Below are 21,583 nucleotides of genomic sequence, written 5' to 3'. Positions count from 1 at the left end.
GAAATGCTGGATCTGACCAGAGTGCGAAATTGCCCTCTACTTCCATGTTGAGAGGAGGGAAATACTTCCCTTTCCTAGTGAATAATATTAATTAGAACCTGAATTATCTTCAGAAACTGCTTCCTACAGGCATATAAAACCTTTCGAACTTAAGTGTAAAGAACATTTCTGCTTTCAACGGAGTTCCATGAATATTATACAAAAATATCATGAGAACGGGCAAAATTCGAACACTGAAAAACATAATTAACAAAAAAGAAATAGGATACCAAACCATATTTTTAATCCTGCTATAAAATGTACATCCTATATTTTTACTAATTTCTTACCCCCATGAAAAGTAACCTGGGGAGGATATTCTCCCCAAATTTTTCAGACTGAAATCCTCTTATCCTGCACGATTTCGCCCCGTGACATACGAAAAGACAAGTGCTGTTAAAATCCATACACATGACCCTTTCTGGACTCAACCCGAGGCCTTCGAGCCGATGGTATATCACCGCAGACCGCTCGGCTTGTTATGAAGGTGTACGTTGTACGATCACGAATAGATCACAATATAAGAAAAGGTTTTAAAAAGTCGCCATCTTTAATCGAAAATAGCCACCCAAAAATCATTTTTTTACACCACTAACTAATCTGGGTGTACCGTCATGAGTATGTTACACAAACGGGGCAAACACCATATAGGGGTACAGACCCCGCGGGTATGGGGACAGATTTATAAAATAGGGATAGAATGTCCCCCAAGCATTCTTTCCTCCGATGTGTCGTTCAGCTTTCAGTACTACGGCACTTCAAATAGAGCTTACTGTGCAGTTACCTATAAAATTATTTTCTTCCAAGCTATTATTGTTTTTTTTTTAAATAATTGCAATAAATCTAAACATGCTAAAATGGAAAGTAGTTTTTGGATTGGTCTGCGTTAACACTGCAAAACCTAAGGCTGGAATTTATAAAATCAATGTATATACCTATGAGGTATATATTTCTGGAATATATGAAATCAAGTGTCTTCGTCTTCGATGTACCTATGAGCAATTTACTGTATATTCGTGTATTGAAACTTGTGAAATAAATTTCAATGTTTCAGAATGTAAAAAAAAAAAAAAAAAAAAAAAAAAAAAAAAAGTCAGGGTCGAGGAGAATCAGACAACTAACAGCAGAGAAACATTACCTTGTAAACTATTTGTCCTTGCCTTGTGAGCCTTTTTGAATTTATTTTTAAGACCTTTAGGCAACTTTGGTTCAGGCTGAATGGATGATGGGAAAACTAGTAGAATGAAGAAAGTGGTAGGATGAGGCAACTCCTAGAAAACGTACACACTCGTTTTTCACCACAAACCTCACATGGCACTGAGATCGAACCAACTACCACACGTGCCGGAGGTGAATGCTTCACGGTGCAGCTACCGTGACATTTCTTGTCTTGTGCGTTCTGGGTAATACCGTTGTATCTTGATCAGCATGGTGCAGTCTGCTACATTTTACTTTCGTTCGTATGATATGCCACAATACTTTACGAGACGAGACAAAACAAGACGAGACAGAAACCCTTCGAGACGAGACGAGCACATCTTTTCGAGACGAGACATGCTTTGCACGAGACGAGATAGCATTAAGTCTCATATCGTATCGTGGCAACACTAAGCACTTCTGACATACTGTTATTAGCACTTTTTATATTTCACGATCAAAGTTTTGGAGGCGTCTCTGTCCCACCCAAACTTGTTTTTTTTTTTAAAAAACGAAACCCGTATTCTCTCATTATCTGTGCTCAATTTCATTCACTTCGGTTCACTTCCTCTAGCCTTTCGGGCCTCAACTTTCAAAAATTTGGGTGGGGGCTTTCGCCCCCCTAAAACAGTTTTTCCGCAGAAAATAAAAAAAAACTTATTCGTTTATTTTTTGCGTATTGTTTCTACACAATGTGTCGTTCCAATTATTCACGTTCTTTAAGCAATTCTGACATACTGTCATTAGCACTTTTGATATTTCACGATCAATGTTTTGGAGGGGTCTCTGTCCCACCCAAACTGTTTTCTTTTCTCTTTCTCTCTCTCTCTCTCTCTCTCTAGAAAATACGAAATCATTATTCCCTCATTTTATGTCTACAATATCTGTGCTCAATTTCATTCACTTCGGTTCACTTCCTCTAGCCTTTCGGGCCTCAACTATCAAAATTTCGGGTGGAGGCTTTTTCCCATAAAATCGTTTATCCGCAGAAAATAAAAGTCCCGTATTCGTTTATTTTTTGCGTATTGTTCATACACAAAGTTTCGTTGCAAATTGTTCATGTTCTTTACACATATCTGACATACTGTTACTAGCACATGATATTTCGTGATCAAAGGTTTGGAGGGGTCCTTGCCCGACCTAACCGTTTTATCCAGGATAATATGACACACGTATGTCATGTGTGTGTACAATTTATGTCTACAATATGTATGTCTACATATTTTATGTCTACAATATGTGTGTACAATTTCGCTGACTTCGGTTCATTTGTTTTTGCCTTTCGGGTGTCAGCTTTCAAAATTTTGGGTGGCGGCTTTTGTCCCTAAAACCGCAGAAAATAAAAAAAAAACGTATTCGTTTATTTTTTGCGTATTGTCCTTATACAAACACAAAGTTCCGTTGCAATTGTTCATGTCCTTTACACACATTTGACGTACTGCTATTAGCACTTTTGATATTTCGTGATCAAAGGTTTGGAGGGGTCCTTGCCCTACCTAACAGTTTAATTCCAGGAAAATACGAGAAACGTGTTCCCTCATTTTATGTCTACAATATATGTGTACAATTTCGTTGACTTCCGTTCGCTTGTTTTTGTCTTTAGGGCGTCAACTTCCAAAATTTTAGGTGGGGGCTTTTGCCCCCTTAAAAGTTTTTCCGCATAAAATATGAAACACGTATTCGTTTATTTCATGTGTAGTATTTACCTGCCAATTATTTTCTAAATCGGAATGTTACTCTTAGGAAGTGTTACTTGTAAGTGGTAGAAAATAATTTAAAAATAAAATTGGAATTTTTTTTTTTTTTTTTTAGCAGATCATACTTGAAAGGAAATATATAATTTTAACCCCATTTTCCGTTTATGTATGGTTTAAAAGATTTCTTTGAACATATCATACTTGAAAGGAAATATATAATTTAAACACAATTTTCCGTTTATGTATGGTTTAAATGAAAAGAAAAGTGGTGAGGTGCAGTCATCTGGAGTGTCACTGTTCATCTCTTCGAACCCGAAAACTATTAATTCCGACATCAATATCTTTCGTATTCTATTACTTTTACATGTCACGCCTTCCCCTCCTAGGAATGGTTTCAGTGTCTTCCCCCCTGTATATTTTTCAGATGATAATTTACACGTATACCAAATTTATCTTAAATTCCTCCAGGAGTCCATGCTGCATCGTAGGTCCAGCTGCATTGTAATTTTTTCTTCACAGTCAAAAATTTCTGAAGGTATGTATCACAGTAACAATGGAATATTGTATTACCGCCCGACTGTCGTTGTTGTGCAAAACTTCATCATGATATGACGTAAGAAAATGAGTTACATTAGGTTGTAAGATTTAGTATCATCGAGAGTGAAAGAAAAGCATGTAATAAAAAAACATTTGAATATAATTTCGGCTTAAACTAGCTGCTACTACATTTAATTCAAAATTGAACTCCTGGAATGCACAGCACAACTAAAAGAAAAATTAATAAGAACGGTCGGGATTCGAACTTACGACCCCTACGCAAAAGTCTCTTACACTAGTCTTTCATCTAGCACATAATCTCGTAAGCACAATGTTTTGTAAAGTTATATGTTTGCACCCAAGTGACACTCTTATACGCATTTCTATTCTTTTTTTTTGGGGGGGGGGTCTTTTTAAAACATGTTTAGGACGATTTGTTTCATTTTCCACTAGAGCTTCGCTATTTTATCAAAGCTAACTCAGTAGTAACCAATTTTTACTGCCCTAAAATGTGTTCTTGAACAAGAGGAAATTCATGTGCCTAAAGAAGAAGTATAGGAATGGATAGAATCATGGTTCGCTAGCTAAGAGGTTCGTGGTTCGAAACCCGTCTAGAAAGCTGAAGATTTCTTTTATTTTAATTCCCCACATCTTAAAATCTTTCCCTCCCTTCCAAATCATCAGATATTTTAAAAGATTAATTCGATAACTGCCTGATGTGATCCTTGCAGCTTGGAACCCTTCCTTCAGTCACAAAATTACAAATTTTATCATAATATAGATGCTGTCCGATCAATTTTCCTCCAATTCTTAACTTGCATATGTAAATCATCCCTCTCTTTCTTTTTCCATACTTAAATCTCTCTATTCCTCTAAATGTCATCAACTATGAACGCACATGGCTTGGGATCAAACCTTCGACTCTCGAAATCAAATGTAAGCGCTCTAGCAATGTGCCATCATAACTCTATAGGTTTGTTGCTAAAAGCAGATTTTGTTCAGGAGAGCGGAAGATTCTCCGTCGACATAGGAGTTCCACTTTTTATATCAGTATTTTACTATATATTTGATCAAACAATGTATTTATCACACTCAAGGGAGGGGAGAATTACACTCTCCTGTGCTGTGACGCCCCTGGAACATTCGCTTGCAATTACTGGGAAACAAAATAAAATTAACCATTGAATAACACTCATTTCTGTCAGTAGTTTTGAGCTCTACCCTCGCATTACAGACTTTGGGAAGCACAAAACCTATGGCCGTGATTGACGATTTCTATAAATTTCACAAGGAGCAACTTCCTAGCTTAATGTGATACGTAGTCCTTGAATAAGGGGAAGATTGTAAATAAAGGCATTTATGATGCTATGGGAACATTTTGTGATAATTTTATCATCCAGGCTCTACAAAGGCATTTCAGAATAAACGAATGAAAGAGACGGTTTTAGAGTTAAAAAGTTTGTAAACATGGTTCCTGCTTTTTCGGTCTGAATGGATAAAGTACATTACGTCACACTTTAAAAAAGGAGAGAAGTTGGATTGAATACCAAGAGCACATAGTCGATCGGGACGTGTGTTTCTGAATGCATAAGCACACGGCGCAAGAATTTGTTAGTAATTTGGACTTCAAACTATCTGTAACATTTTCTATGTCGCGAACTGTACATATGAATGGTAAACATTTAAATTTACTATCCTCTATAATAATTTCCTCATTATTACAAACTTGAGCAAAATTATTTACCTTATGGAAAATACATTTGCTTTGTTCTCTGGTGCATATGCTGGCTTAAGATTTGGAGTTTTTGGAATTTGCCCCATCCCAAAATTCCAGTGTTTGGGGGGTGGGGGATTAAACCCACATTCAAAACGCACCTTCAAAAATATACTTCAAAACTTGGATTGAAATAATAACCCTGTGTGATTATTTTTACTGACTTCAATTGTGTTTCTTAGCACACACCTACTTCCAGAACAGGCCAAAAATATGTATTTATTAAGAGATTATCATCAGAACAGAATATCACTGATAATTTTTTTCAAAAAAAGGTTTGGGAATCATGCATAACGAATTTTGTTTGCGCTCGACCAAATTCGTTATAACATTGTTTAACTATAATATGTTACATTGTGTAAAATAAAAATGAAAAGGGTCTTGTTTGTGATTATTTCAAGGAAATCTGCTAGACCGTTTGAAATATAATAAATTTTTGAATGTACGTACCTTGAAATGGGTTTTTAGTCATGTAGGTTTGATTAAAATGCGTATTCTAATGTAGGGTAGCGGACGGTCAAAATCTACTCGAAAACTTCAATATTTCATGATCCTATTAAATTAGATTAAACTTGGTATATAAATTCCTCATTAAAAATAAGTGAACTTGTGTCTCAGCGTTTCTTTAGGAATTTCCGTTTTAGAAGGAAGGGGTGTATTTTCTAAATTTCTTTATAATGATTCGTAATACTTGTATCGTAATACTTTAACTCAAGGGCGCATCTTGGGAGGAAGGAGGTTCAAAATTTATACAGTATGTCACATTTTTTGAGAATTCCGGTTTTACGAGTCCATTTTCTGTAATTTCTTTCTTTACACTAAAATCGATGTTGCTTGTTGTTTCTGACCACATCACGGGAAACGTTTGACAGTTTGAAATGAATTTTGGAACATATTTGGTTTGAGCTGTTTTCTTTTGTTATGCTACTTTGATTAAATGGCATATCCTAATGAAAGTAAAAGGGTTCAAAATGTCTGCCAAAATTACAATTGCATAAGCCCGTCGGTATATGAACTTCTAATTAAAAATAACGGAATACGTCACTTCCTGTTTTTGAAAATGTAAGTAACCAATCTGTACTACACTTTCTCTTTTAACGAGATTTTGGACGAATTAAACACTTTTACATATTATTAAGCCAAACTGCGCATAATATTTAATAAATTTAGTAAAACCTATGAATAACGGACACCACTAGGATATCATCTGTCCGTAAATGAGAGGTGTCCGTTAAGAAATGTTGCACAAATTCAAGTTACTCACAGCCCCTCTAGTAATTGTATGCAGTATACATTAAATACATTAGTTACAAATGAAACTATAGGCTAATATCAAAATACCACACTCAGTTTCAAATTACTGGGGAATAATGGAAAAATCCTCCCGTCTATAAAGAAACGAAAGTATTGCTGGGGAAGTGGCGGCGACTGGACGTTAAAAGTGGGGGGCAAGACATGATCTGAATATTTGTATATCAATATTAGTTTCCCTGGTTGATGCTAACACTTATTTGACGAAAGGTTGCATAACTAATAGCATACTATCTTTTTCATTTAAAATACCACATATCGTATTTCACATTTTATTAAATAAATTGACAAAAGCAACGCAAGTAGATACTAGTCTTTTTACAGTCACGAAAGACAGTATTCTTCAGATGACTAAATTTCTTTTCCTAATAACTCACAATAAATTAACCTATTAGAGTAGCGACTCTGGCAAGTTGTCAAGTTATAACTATTCTAAGGATAACAACAAAAAGATCCAAATTAATTTATTTGTTCCCGAGTTATTGGCAAAAAAAAAAAAAAAAAGTCAACTGTCAAATACTTATTTTCCGTGTGTACTCTTAAACAACGAAGGCGTAAGAAGAGATTTGATTTCTTGCTTATGAACACCTTAAAATTCTGGAAAATTGTATGGTCAGATTATTTAATAATAAATTTGCAAAACAAATATATAGAAAGGATAATATTAATCACAGTAATGAATAATGAGGTTTGTTTTGCAAAAATTATATTGAAACTGGGGATTAATGAACTACTTGTAATTTTAATTAAACACGTGCTATTAAATGTATGTTATTACTCTTTGAAAGACAGTAAATATTACAAGCGTATGGTACGACGTTTAAAGAAGTATTTTTGCAGCTTCCCGAAACATGTTAAAATAAAAATGAAATCTTTCAGTTTTACGTCCCACGGTTATACCGGCTAGGCTAAAAGAGACGGTGATGAAGAGAAATGAATGAAATGGTCGATTGAAGAAAGTGGGAGGAAACGGGAGAATGCAGAGAAAACTCACGCAGACGGTGTTTCTCCATCAGAAAGTTCACTTGGCTTGAGCGGGGATCGAAATAAGGATTCCACGCACCAAAGATGAACGCTCTACCACTGAGGTACCATGGCCCTTCCGAAACATATTCGTTGCCATTAGGTGCAGTTTTTACTTTCTTGGAATACATCAAAACTCAACAATATTTAGAATCACTCCATACTACAGTTATACAAAATAATCCTAAAAGCTAGAATTATATTGAATTCACTAAATTTAATTGTATATGCACTCGTATAAACCTTAAGGTATCACTTCACTCGTATATTACACTGCAAAACAATGGAAAAAGGTAGTAGTTATTTCTTATGACTCTCTTTTAATCAATATTCCTTACTATTACAAAGAAGAAAAGACATTTTAGGTACTGTCAATTTTTGTTCATTTAAAGAATAAATTTATGAAAGACTTAGTGTGTATGTGTGTGTGAAATGTTATCTCAATTAATTTCAAAGCGGCTGACTAACATATCGAGCCCTTGTAAGAAGAAATGAAAGTACGCTAGAATTGCGGCCCAATAGATTAATTTTTGGGCCATTATCCGTGGCAATCACAACTCAGTTCTTGTAGCTTTCTTAATTCCACGGGGAGACAACCAATATGTACTCACGCAACAGCAGATATTATATGGCATTTTTTTCCTATGAACCAGTAATACATACAATAACTTTACATTTCCAAATGAAACTAGATATATACATTAATGGGTCACTTCAAAAAAGTGGGGGGCAACTGCCCCCTTTACCCCCACCCTAACCACTGCCCATGGCTGGGGATGTGTTTATATGGGTGTGTACATGTCATACATCTATCAAAGTCTATAATCCGTTTACTGACTACATTAAAAATAGGTCACCGAATAAGAACATTCGACATTATTATTAAATACTGAAAGTGTACACAAAACTAACCAATCTTAATGTTTTATAAATTTCTTGGGGAAAAGTCGGCAATAGTTGTCTGCTATATAACCTTGCGGACTCAATTTCTAATTGGAATTTGCTTACCTACTGGATCAATTGACGGAATTAACTGAATATCTATTTTTAAATTACAGAGAATATTTTCTGTGCTAAACATTTATGAGGTAATTCCTGTCCGTTATGAAGGAAGAGTGTGTCCGTAAATGGGAGTGGTTCTCTTCCATATTATATATATTTTTGCCCGGCCAAAAAAAAAAAAAAAAAAAAAAATCATATTATGGGGGTGCCCACTAGTGAGAGATGTCCATTAAGAAAGGTTTCATTGTATTACGACAATTTAAGTCAACCATCAAACTAAATACACCGTATACCGAATGCATGTCAAAAAAAAAAAAAAAAAGTTGAGATATTTGTATTTGAAGTAACATGTGCAATTTTATATTTAAAAACAATCTACTAAAGCGAAAGGCAGCAATAAAATTTTGAGAACATAGTGGCTTAGAATGTACGAATTATTGATTTGGATCATTCTTGGGACAAGGCTAGGTCTAGGATTGTTGTCTCTTTATATTCATTTATTTTGGCGTGGTGAACGATGAAGTACCGAACTGGACTTAAAGCTATGAGAGTAGAAGACAGGACCATGTTGGATAAAACCTGAGCATTAAGTCTGATCACTCTCTTGCACATTCAAGGAAATCACTAACGATTTATGGAAAAAAAAAAAAGAAAAAAAAAGTCACCTACGAGGATCAACAGAAACTATGTTAGAGAGTAAATCTAATATTTGTTCCCTACGAGGTTACATGTTCAAAATGTTGAACCGTTCCTTCTCAGCAGGTGCAACTATAAGCCAGAAGAGAGCAATCTGTAAATAAGCATCGCATTGTCCATAGTGGCCAGATTAACGAGGACATGCAAAACACCCTACAGGACAATGCCCCACCCTAATGAAGTGAAAAGTGGACGATTGTCCCTTAGTCACGAACCTTGAACAAGGTGCCCGCGTTTGCTTTTCTTGGACGAGCTGAAACTTTAATTTTTTTTAAATTCTCATTTTTAATTGCCAATTTGCTTTCTTACAATTTACAATTAACCCTTTAATTGGCAAAGATGGATAGCATTACCATTAAAATATTTAGTTTGCGTTTATAGTTTAACCACGTCTTCTTGATCATAATTTCGTAATTTTTAAAGAAATTTTGTACTTTGGTTACAAAATACAGGATGTTTATTTCAAAGTAACATTGCCATAAAATAGGTCTTATGTGTAACTACTGAGCAGCATTGCCCTATTATGGTCAAATATCGTTAAGAATACTCTCAGTAATGAGCAGCAGTTTCGTTGAAATATTTTCCTAGAGCAAGAAACCGCAAATAAAAAAAACTTTCAAGGAACGTAGGAGATAAAGCTTCTAGAACACTAAATTTGACTGTTCCCTGTTGACGAAGATTAGAAGTATCTAAAGAAGCGACCCGCAAATCATGTATATGAACATCTTATGAAAGCAATGTCAATTAAATGATCACTGAAGTTATAATTCGTGCGGATAATGCAACAGATGCGATGTTGCTTGAGAGCAACATTGCCAAATAAAAGATTAAACAGTCTTTGTAGCACACGATAATCGTACTATATGTCACATACTCTACCAGATACGCAAAAATAATTCCACTGTTTACCAATCTGATTGTCATTAATGTTGAGAAAACAGGTATATTTTTATTAATTTCCTTTTTTAAGTGAAGTGTTTAGGATTTGTAATTAACTGACAAATGGAGAAAGATATTTTATTATTCGTTTATATTAACACGCGAGTATGTACTGCAAAAACAAGGGAATGTAGTCGTACTACTTTTTGTTCCAGATTACCGTTGAACATCATTACAGAAAATTTGATCAAGCGCAAACGAAATTCGTTATACATGATTCCCAAACATTTCTGTCAATGGTATTCCGTTTTGCTAATGGCCTCTTGATAAATACGTATTTTAAACCAATTCTGAAACTAGGCATGCACTGAGACCCACGATTGAAGAATGTAGACTAATCACATTAAAGTATTATTTCAATCCAAGTTTTGAAGTGTACATTTGGATGTTTTTTTTTTTTTCTTGCTTTTTGTGGAGAAGGGTTATTGTAGGCTGTTATGTGAGATTTATACTCCTCCCCCTAAAAAAAAATAGTGGAGATTTGGGGTTGAGGAAATTCCAACGATCATGTTTTTGTTTTGGTACAAAAACAGAACCAAAATGGGAAAAGTGGAGCCTTTAATGCTTGAAGACAGATGTGCATCGCTTACTTTTCTAGCTACACTGTTGAATTTTAATAGGGAAATCAGCGTATATCTGATAGCATCAGATCTTGCATACGTGCAAGATGATTCACGGGTTGTTAACATTTTTCCAAAATATCAACATGTAAAACGTGCACAAAGTATCTTGGCTGATCACCGCAAAGATAACGACGACTTTTAAAACATTTCTGTGACAGATCAAAGCTGAATATACTTCATTCTGGTCCTACAAAGGCAGTCGTGCCTCATTACATCCCGCAGCAAGGATATGGTACTGCATTCAAATGTCATGTTGCCTGTTTTGGGATTGATTACATTTGGAGAAACAGAGAAAGTTACGATTACGTTAGCATACTACAGGGACATCCTAGAGGAGTTATGAAAAAAAAAGACAAGACTTGCAATCAAGGAGTGGGTTGTTTCTAGCTGACGGTCACTTCTGCTCGCCATTTGATTTTGAGTAATCCACCAAATTCAACAAATTTCTCAGCATCTAACTTATACCTCTTTTCTCCGAATCTGAAGAACCATTTACGTGGAATTAGTTTCTTTGTAGAGTCACTTCCACAGAATTCAGGTGGTTAGCGAATCCTGAGACAGTGTTACCTCGTATTAACTCAGTTCTACGGAGGAAAAGGTGACTAATTTTTGGTCCAGTGTATTTATATAAAGGATCCCTTGTAACTGAATTTTTTGGCCCTGGTAAAGGATTCCCTCGCACATAGTTCTTCCTAATTGAAATTTCTATCCCATGTATCTCCGGAATTAAATAAATCACTGCAAAGTAGATGAGCTCTTTTCGACTTCTTGTCCTGTGTAGAATATTTATCGTGTAACTGCCCATCCTTGGTCTTCGCATTCTCCTGATTTCTGTGGTCACCTTTATCTTTGAAGAACACTTAAAGCAGAAAAGCAGAACACACCGAAAACATCAGATCAGCTGAAGAGTATCAGCACCGTTACCATGACTTAGTACCAAATGAACTCATGGGCCTATTCGACAACACATGCGCCCCACTGAATATGTGTTTCAATATCAATGATTCCATCATCTTAGGCCACACCAGTCCTGCAACTGAATACTGTTGCATATGCAAATTAAATCAACGTAGAAATCCAAAAGAAATTTTGCGCTTAAAAATTTTGTATATTAACTTCTTGAGAATGTTATAACAACACCTTTCACATACCCAGAAAGAAGTATTTTTCATTCTATGTCATACTGCTACTACTATATCTAAATAAATATAATTTTGCTGTCGATTATTATGTCTGTGGGGTTTAAAAACATACTTGAATATTATGAAAATTAATATGTTATAGTACAATATAATTTAAATAACAGCATATCAAAAGCGTGGAACTCTTAAGCAGAATGATTTAGCAGATATGTGTAGTAATAGTTCGCCCTTCAGCGGAGGACTGTCTTCATTACCACGAATAGCTTGAATTCAGGGATAAATATTTTTTATCAGACATCATAAAGTAGTTGGAATGGATTCTTCATTTTGTCCTTACTAAAATTTTATTTCCAATCGCCTGATATATAAATTTTCCACAACTTTTCTAATCTGAGCTAAAAACTACATCGATTCCACTGCAGACAACACTTCAATCGGCAAATTAGAGTGAAAAATCTCCGCACTTTGGGTTCGTACGGATTCGCACATTTGCGTCCATTTCCGCAGTTTGGAAACAGTGAAAGCATTATAATTCATTTATGCAAGCTGAAAAATCCATTACTCGCATTCGTATTCGGTTGCATTGAACGCATTCCCTTAAGGCCATTGGTTGCAGTTCATTTCCACGTGTTGCGTGTTTTACATACTTAACTACCCAACACAAAGTGGTAAAATGAAACCTCTTTACCTAAGTAAAAAACGAAGACTGTTTTCCCTTCTTCATTTTTACAAAATTAGTCTTCTGGGAGTGGGGGAGGTGGGTGGATAAACAAAATTACAATTCCTGGTTCTTCTATATTAGCACAATCGGTTACAATGTAACATGTTGTGTACTGTGCGTTGGCTATCTCTGTTGTGGCCAATGGTAAGATTGAATGAATTAGTGCACTGAATCCTTGGCTCCATTTTTGGTTGTGTGTTGACTCATCATTTTGAGATAACTGTGGGGCTACTTAAATTAACATGATGCAAAGATCGATTTAAAAAGTCAGGAATAATGACGATGGGACCCAATGAGAATCATGCACAACTCAAGTAAAGGCAGTTTAGCCGCCCATAGCCCCACATGTAATATCGTTATTTTATTTGTTTTGCATCGTACACGGAACTACGCCAGTGCAACATAGGTGAAAATGGCTCAATAAACTTGCAATATGCAGCACTCATCAATAAAATCTACTACACGCAAACAAGCAGAGTTAAATAAATGCACACAAATACATAAAAGATTAATTATATTTACCATTTTTGTCCTTTATAGCTTCTTTTGCACGCTCACATTACATGCTCCACTACCAGATTCGTACACAACTCACGCCTCGCAATTCACGCACCTAAAAAAAATCAATAAAAAATATTGATTATTATATGCCAGTTTATGTACAAACAAAAACATACTGAGTTCAACTTGCCATAATTACATAAACGTAAGTTCCTATTTGGAAGATTGACTATATAAGCAAACGGCTTAGTAATGCATACTTTCATTATTGTGTGATATACATTACCAACACCACGTGGCGACACACACACACACACACACACACGTATATATATATATATATATATATATACTTCTACCAACTGTGGCTTGTAATATACCTAACTTGAGCTTTGCCCAGCTATTGCTTTGCAGGCAGCAAAATCTTAGCATTTTCATATCCACAATTGATCTATGACGTCAGAAATTAACTTGTTCCACAGAAGCATTCGCTACACTCCTCCTCCTCTTCAACCATTTTCTCACGACACTTACTAGAGATTAAAATCAAGCAGAGTAATGTGGAAAATGAATGATGTATAACTAACAACGCCGGACAACATACAACGTGATATCGCTCGGCTATGTAGGGTTGATTTTTTATTTACTTTATTTTTTATACTTTTTATGTATGTGAAATAAATAAATGTCAAACGTGAAAAACGAGCAACCTTCGAAGCCTCAGAGTTTCCAGAACTGAACATAGTTATTTCAGCTAATCACCAGAGATTAAAAAATGTTTATCTTTCTCGCTCGCTCACACACATAAACATCACTCACCGATCAGAAAGACGCTATGATGTCAAATATGATTGACTGTAGTAAATAGTATTCTTGCCTTGTAATTAAAGATCGAATTCCTGAAAATGGCAATGCAGATTCTTACCAATTAAAAGTCGAAGTGTACCTCGAACATAAGGAAACTAATCATAATGAAAAGCTGTCCTTTTATTCACATACAGAACTACACAAATCAAAGGTAAAGAATTTCTCTCTTTATTTTTTAAACGTATTTACTTATAGTTTTGAAATAAATGAACTTGAACCAAAAGTGCCAAAGAAAATTATTTTTGCAGCAAATAAGCTGTTGCGCTGAATATGAGAGAAAATTTTTAAAAATGGTAATATTATCAAGTAGAACAATAACACAATTTTTACTCATAGGAGGATTAGAGAAGTGATACACAGTTAAATACAATCTAAGGCTACAGTTTCATGCATTATCGTATCATTTAAACTTAGTAAACCCAGTTTGTGCTTTGACAGTTCTTTGAGAATGAAGTTCTATCTTATCTTTCCGTAAATTGCAATTTTAACTTCGCTCATTTCATCTAATTATGTAGTTTATATGAGTTAATACGAATACAGATCGAACGGGATGTTGATATACCAAACAAAGAAAATGTCAGTTTACTTTTTTCTTTTTAACTCCCAAATAATCCTATGTGTAAGTAGAGGAAGTTTTAAAGAAAGATTTTGTTCCTCTGTCTGTGAACAAACAGGTAAAAGAGCAAAAAGTTAAGACGAGAAACTGTTTTATTACATGGATTCAGCGTTCTAAGAGTAGGTTCCATCTCTAGACTTATCATTTTATCAAAACTGGAAGCAATAGAAATCTGCCACTTCCAGGTTCAATATAGCAAGGAATGTTATATAGGAATTTAATTATATATAGATAAAAATGAATGTATGTACGTCTAAGTATGTGTTTATGTTCCAGTATAACTGGAACGCCTGGAGTAATTTAAATCAAAATAAGTACACATATACATAAAATAAGGAAATAATCTGGATTCCATCTCTCTCTGTTCTTTCTTTGTAAACCTTGAAATTGCAACTTCCTCATTTGATTGCAAAAGTAACTCAATCTGGTGATTTTTCAAGGGGCAGTGTCACACTGTCGCAAATCACCCGAGAATAAAAATATTTTACTGTGTCAGATGGCTATGCATATCTTTAACATATATTTTTCATACAAATTCAAGGTGGCAAACGGGCATCCCCTGTATGATTTGAAATTAAATAGACCAGGAGTATGTTCCAGGAATCAAGAAAGTTTCACGTCAACAACTAGTCACACCCACATCGATGGACTCCACATATCGATTTAGCACCTTATCTTATTTAAAGTCACACATTTTCAACTAAACATTTTCGTAGAAATGTATAGTCTTTCGTTTGTATACGTAAAATACCTATCTTATGTCTGTGTAACAAAAAGTCATGTGTCTGTACAATAAAAATAGCACGTGTTAGGAGAAAACGGACTTTCCATATCGATTTAGCATCACTAATTTGGTTAAAATTACTTGTTTTCCATTAAAAGACTTGACATTTTTAGAGTGTAGTTTGTAAGTGAACTGAAGTTTCGCAATATGAACCGAAACTGATTCTTTTTATTTTTTTCTATTTCAATAAAACAGGAGTTTAAGTCATATTCGTGAAATAAATATTTGTAGTAGTGCCAAAATGAGAAACTCAATATTTTTATTTAAACTTGGTTTATATAGTAGCACTAAGGTTTCGCTAGATAGTCCAGTTCCAATGATGACGGTTACGAACCGCAACTCTCTGTCAAAAAATAGTGAGTGGCGTCATCTGCTGCAAAAAGCAGTTAGGGTTGCCTGACAATTTAGAATGAAACATTTATGAATAACGGTGTAATCTGATAACAGCGCTTCACAAGTCTGGAAAATTACTGTTTCTAAGGAAGTGACAATATAATCCGGTGTTTTATGTAATCATATGATCATCTGCAACCGAAGTTCACTGGAAGTCAGGCTCAATATTAAGATTTTAAAAAATTCCGAACTACCTGAGCCCTTTTTTTTTTCCCTCGGGTTTAATTATTACTAGGAAGTATCAGAAACTAAGTTTACAAGGTTAATATTTTTGGAGTTTCGTCTGTTATAGAGGAATGAGGAGTGTGCGGTAATTTTAATACATGGAGTTGGCAACTGTGCAGTTTCAGCCACCCGCCACCTATGGCGCTAGTTGTAGGTTAACACAAACGGCGACTCGTTTGGAAAACTGGTCTCGAGAAGTCAACAGTTTTTGATTTCTGTGGGCGAAACATGTAACCGCGGATGAAATTCACCGGCAGTTAGTAGAAGTTTACAGAGTGTCTGTAATGTCTCGTCAATATATCGCACAGTGGTATCGACAGTTTGCGGCTGATAGAAAAAACGCAGCGCAGTGGCGACTTAGGACGACATCAACATATTTGAACACAGATCGATTGGAGGAGCTGATTAAGGACAACAGGAGAATCACGTTACGGCATCGGATAGCAGACTTGGGAATCTCATTGGGAAGCGTTCGTTACATTGTGCACGATATTCTCTAGTACCGGAAAGTGACAACGTCGCTGAACACGCAAGGACAGAATTTTTACCAGGAGGAAATCTTCAAACTCATCCCACGATACAAGACGTGCGTTTACTGATATGGAGATAATGTCGAAAAATAACCTAATGTATATACTATCTGTTGGCTGTATTAATTGTATGAAATACTATATAAAGTTTCAAAAAACACCGACTATGTTTGGAAAGTGATTCCTGACACCAAGATAAGAAAAAAAGTATAGACCAACCTGGGTGCACAAATGCTTCCTTTCGGAGTTATAGGTTGCCGAAAACACGAAAAAGTGAACTTTAAAGGCCCATTGCTCAAAAACTGTGACCTACCGTAGTCGGGTCAAGACTTCACTTAGGAATTAGTATGTGCCCTATTTATGCGGTACTTCCGCAACAATTTTTGTAGATGTAGGTGAGTACTTCAAATTATATGGCTGTAGCCAAACTCCCTCGGAAACAAGTACAATAAAAGCGCGTGCCAGCCACTACATCAGAGGCGAAAGCTATCCAGCATATATATTATTCTGTACTTCTCATCCTGCTCCAAACTCAGTACACTTAAACTTTCCATGGCAGACGAAATTTCATTCAAAAACAATAGAAGTTGTCAAGTTGTTTTTGTTTGATAATATAGCGAAACGTATCTTTGTTGGTCAACACTGAAAAATGGTCGGTTTCATTGAAAAGTGTCAGAGTACAGTATATTTAGTACCTGTTTTTATAGATAATAACACACATTTTTCTAATGTAACAACTACTTATTGCCTCCGTATCAGTTTGCACCTTATAAATAATACAGGATGTTCACAAACTTGTAGAGAGACTTTGTGGACACCGTGTATTATATATAAGGTGCAACACTTTATTTAAAGAAATAAATGAATGTACAGAACTGTGCACATTATTACAGAATGAAGACTACATATTTAAGTCATTTAATACATTTCTATCAAGACTATGTTTTATTTTTTGCCATGTTCTATGTAGCATAACGTCAACAATGGCGACAATGACGATGGCATCAGTAATTTACTGCTTCAGGCAATTAATGTAGCGTATCTTACACGTGATCTTTAACATAGCCAACACAAGGAAGTCTACGAACGTGATGTCTGGTGAATTTGATTGCCCGGACTGTAGAAAAATGGACTTGAGATTCGATTTCACATGATCTCACACCATCATTTATCTTGGGAATATCTGGGTGAAATTCCCTCGTCACAAGGGACGCTCAGAGTCCCAGATTCGTACACTGTATATGTAAAGTTTCTCTGGAACATGGAAAGTTCTCCATTACTAAAACTCGGCTAAGCACTGTCGTGTACTCAGACACCCGTTCCAGCATGTTAAAGGAGCAGTTCGAGTTAAAAACAAGTTTGGTGCAATAGAAAGAGTAACAAAAAATAAGAGACCCGTATTTTTCTGTATCTTGATAGGCCGTCTCGTTCAGCTTCTACAGGCATTTGTTTTTGATGAATCGTAAATGCTGACGTCACTGGTGGGATACGCGAAGAACTCAATGCGAGTCAGCAACCACTCCCTTGTACGCAACTGATAAACCTTTAATAGTGCATTGAATTTAATAGACTGTGTTTTGGATTTGTTAGCAGTCTTGCTGTGTTGAATTCTTGAGGGACGTTTTTGTTAGATGTTTTCCCTACAGCATTAGTTTATATATATATATATATATATATATATATATATATATATATATATATATATATATATATATATATATAAGAGTAGAGAGAGAGCAGTAATTACGTTTGTTGTGCGAAACAGTGTTTCTTCCAGACATGTTTTTAGGGTGGCACTGTCTCCCGGAGCTCTGAGAGATTCCCCCGGAGGAGACCAAAATAATACGTCTATAATATAATAAATATAATAGTACTGTGTAAAAATAATGTGCCTCTCCGAATACTCAGTGTCTCCCCCCCCCGGAATTTTTTTCTGAAAGAAACACTAGTGTGAAGTAAAAAACACGTGTTAATACAGCGCTTGCTGTGTCTGTGAAGTAGACATGCCTAAACCTGCTGTGTTTTCGGTTGTAATTCTTGTGCAATTAAAGCTAAGGATATAAAGTATCTTTTTTTACGTTTCCAAGTCGTGAGAAATCACCAGATCGATATAAATTACGGCTCAAGAAAATCAATGGGAAAAAAATGTACCAAATAAAATCACTAGTGTTCCAAACATCTTGAAGATCCTGCCTTCGAGAAGTCAAGTTAACTGAAAGAAAAGTTAATGCCAGTGGCGGATCTAGGCTGGGGCCGGGGGCCTAGGCCCCCCAGTTTTTGAGTGACAAAATTGATTTAAGCTATTATTTAGATATTTCTGAAAGTTTTTAGTAAACATGATAGACCTATCATAGTCTGGGTTCTGACCCCCCCCCCCGTGAGTTTTTACCGTCTTGATCCACTTCTGGCTAATGCCAGAAGAATTATTTACACGCAAACTGAGAAAGAATGCTGTTCCAAGTATATTATTGAAAGGTTTAAAATCCGAGCCATTGTACAAGCACCGATCTATGTCCAGTTACCAATGTACAAATATCGTACAAGACGCAATTGACGGTTGTAGTCAAGACGAGGCATTAGAGGGTAATAGAGACGATGTCACTCATGATTCTGAAGATATTGCTTTAAAAATAAGCTATACAATGTGAATTAGGGAGTGAAATATACCGGCTTGTAGAAGGAATCAGTGACGATGACTGTTCCTCAAGACATTGATTCGTCATTAAATTTCTCTGTATCATGTGACAATGATGATGAAACGGGTGATGAGAGTTGTTCCGCGGACAGCTATGCAAATAAAAGAAATTTAACCGGTGAAGTGTTTTTCGTATTCTGGCAAACTTTACAGATGCTATTTCATTTTTGCCTCATATGTTGCGCTCCTGTACATACTTTGAAGCACAAAATTATAGGGTCAGCGTTAAAAATTGCAACAAATCGTGAAAATGAGCATACTTATGTTTGGGAATCGGAAGAATTATTAAAGAAAAGGTACTTAGGTGTTGCAGCAATCTCGTCCGCCATCTATTTACATGATATTGGTTTCGATTTTTTTTTTGGGGGGGGGGACGCTGAACTTATGCTCTATAGGATACGTTTTATAATATTATAAAAACTTTGTACAGCTCACCATCAGATATCATTTTCTACATGCAGATGATATTTGTAAGTCTTTGCAATCAGTTCTGGAAAAGGAAACCGCACTTAGAACAACCATCGCACCTCTCACAAACGAAATGCTTGACACTGTGTAGTATGTAAGCCTGCTCTCGCTCCTTGACCACCTATGACGTCATCACAAAATCTTTCTTCCTCTGTTACTCGCTAACGACTGAACGTATCGCGCTCAAACAAACACCATTCCTTTTAGAATTTTCAGCTCTACAAATGGAAATAAATTGTAAAAAATGCATTTCTAAGTCGAACTGCTCCTTTAAGTGTAAACACTTTTCATCTTGGTTTATCATTTGGCCTGGGTGCCTGCAGGACTTGCACTTTCTAAGAACACAATTGTAAGTTCTTGAGTAGGATCTTATGCACTCTTGAATGTGGTAGTTGTAACTGTCTGGCAGCAGTACTGATGGCTTTTGTACGAAAACGAATGAAAGATTATCTTATACTGTTGTTTTCCTCCTATTTTCTTTGTTATCCACTCCTTTTTTTTTTTTTTTTTTTTTTTATTCAATACTGTTCCTGTCTCCATAAATTTGTTGTGTCATGCAAGTCGGAGTGGAAGCCTGAGTTCAATTCCCGGTGAGATCTCATATGGTTCTGATTGCATGTCTGTAAGTTCACGTCTCATACAGCCTAAGTGAGGAAGGGATACTCAGCTCTGAACTAACAACCAAATAAAAGAAGAATGTATTTTTGTAATCTGCGAACATGTGTAATAAATATACCTACCAAAGTTTTAGGTGCGGCTATACAATACATTCATAAAATCACGTGCCTTCCCAATTAATGCGAAGAAAATATTTATAAAAAAAAAACAATTATAGATTTATTCTTGCACATAAACAAAGAACGACCAAACAAAAATTCTGAGTTATTTTAATATGGAGTCTGCAGTCCTGATTAATGTCTATGAAAGATTTGGCAACATGGCGTAATTAAGTAAATAATTACAAAATAGCAACAAATAGAAAATAATCAAATGCCAAGTCATATAGGATAGGTTTAAGGCGCATTCACGGAGGGTTCAGTAAATTCGTTACCTGCTACACTTGCGGAACTTCAGTATATTCTGGGGCTTCCTCGTTAATATATGCTTAGCAAACCTATCTTTTCTGCGTTAAACAGTAGGTCAATGTCTTGGTGCTGGAAATGAATGGTCGAATAAATATTGCTTTAGAAACGATTTCAACTAAATAAATACCTGAATTTCAATACATCATGAAAATATCATCTTGTTGCTATTTTAGAAGTTAATACGTTCGTATTATATTAATATACGAGAAATAAATCTAGTTTTTTTCATTACTTAGTTTTATATCACTTTCAAATTACATTGTTCTTAAGTAAATAGTTAACGGATTGGGGAGACCGGGGCACGTTGTCACAATTCTCACATTTTATTTTTTTGCGATGCTCACGCAAGGCCGAAAATTATCATTTTTAGCATGTACTTATTTCGTTATCTTGTGTACAACATATATTCCTCTGTCCAACGTCACTCGTCCTAAACTGGGTAAACTGTGTTTTATGATCAACACAGTTGTGACAATGTACCCCATGTGTGGGGTAAGTTGTCACAATATATGGAGCAAATTGTCACAAGTTATTCTAGTGGAAGTTACCGCAAATAGGTAGATATTATTAATGGAACTATTACTAATGCAAAAAGGACTGTAAATGTTACCAGCATTAAATACGTAGTGTCTGAAAGAGAATTAAAGCATCATTAACCCTTTTAATTGAGTTGAATTTGAGTTTAACGTCCCGCTCAGCAGCGAGGCTATGAGACGTG

General features: G+C 35.5%; 1 protein-coding gene across 1 annotated transcript in view; it reads right to left on the bottom strand.

The window, feature by feature from the left end:
* LOC145671874 (uncharacterized) overlaps positions 1-21,583 on the bottom strand; it is a 244,654-nt gene that overhangs the window by 198,360 nt on the left and 24,711 nt on the right. Inside the window, exon 2 of the mRNA XM_081741105.1 lies at positions 13,224-13,314. Within this exon, the coding sequence (XP_081597231.1) occupies positions 13,224-13,226 (3 nt within the window). The 5' untranslated portion in view covers positions 13,227-13,314. The remainder of the gene's footprint in view (positions 1-13,223; positions 13,315-21,583) is intronic.

The sequence above is a fragment of the Thermobia domestica genome, chromosome 2 (assembly GCF_964235325.1).
Source record: "Thermobia domestica chromosome 2, izTheDome1.hap1.1, whole genome shotgun sequence".
In the NCBI taxonomy this organism is placed as follows: Eukaryota; Metazoa; Arthropoda; class Insecta; order Zygentoma; family Lepismatidae; genus Thermobia; species Thermobia domestica.
The sequence above is the reverse complement of the archived record's forward strand: the minus strand, read 5'-3'. Positions and strand labels throughout refer to the sequence as shown.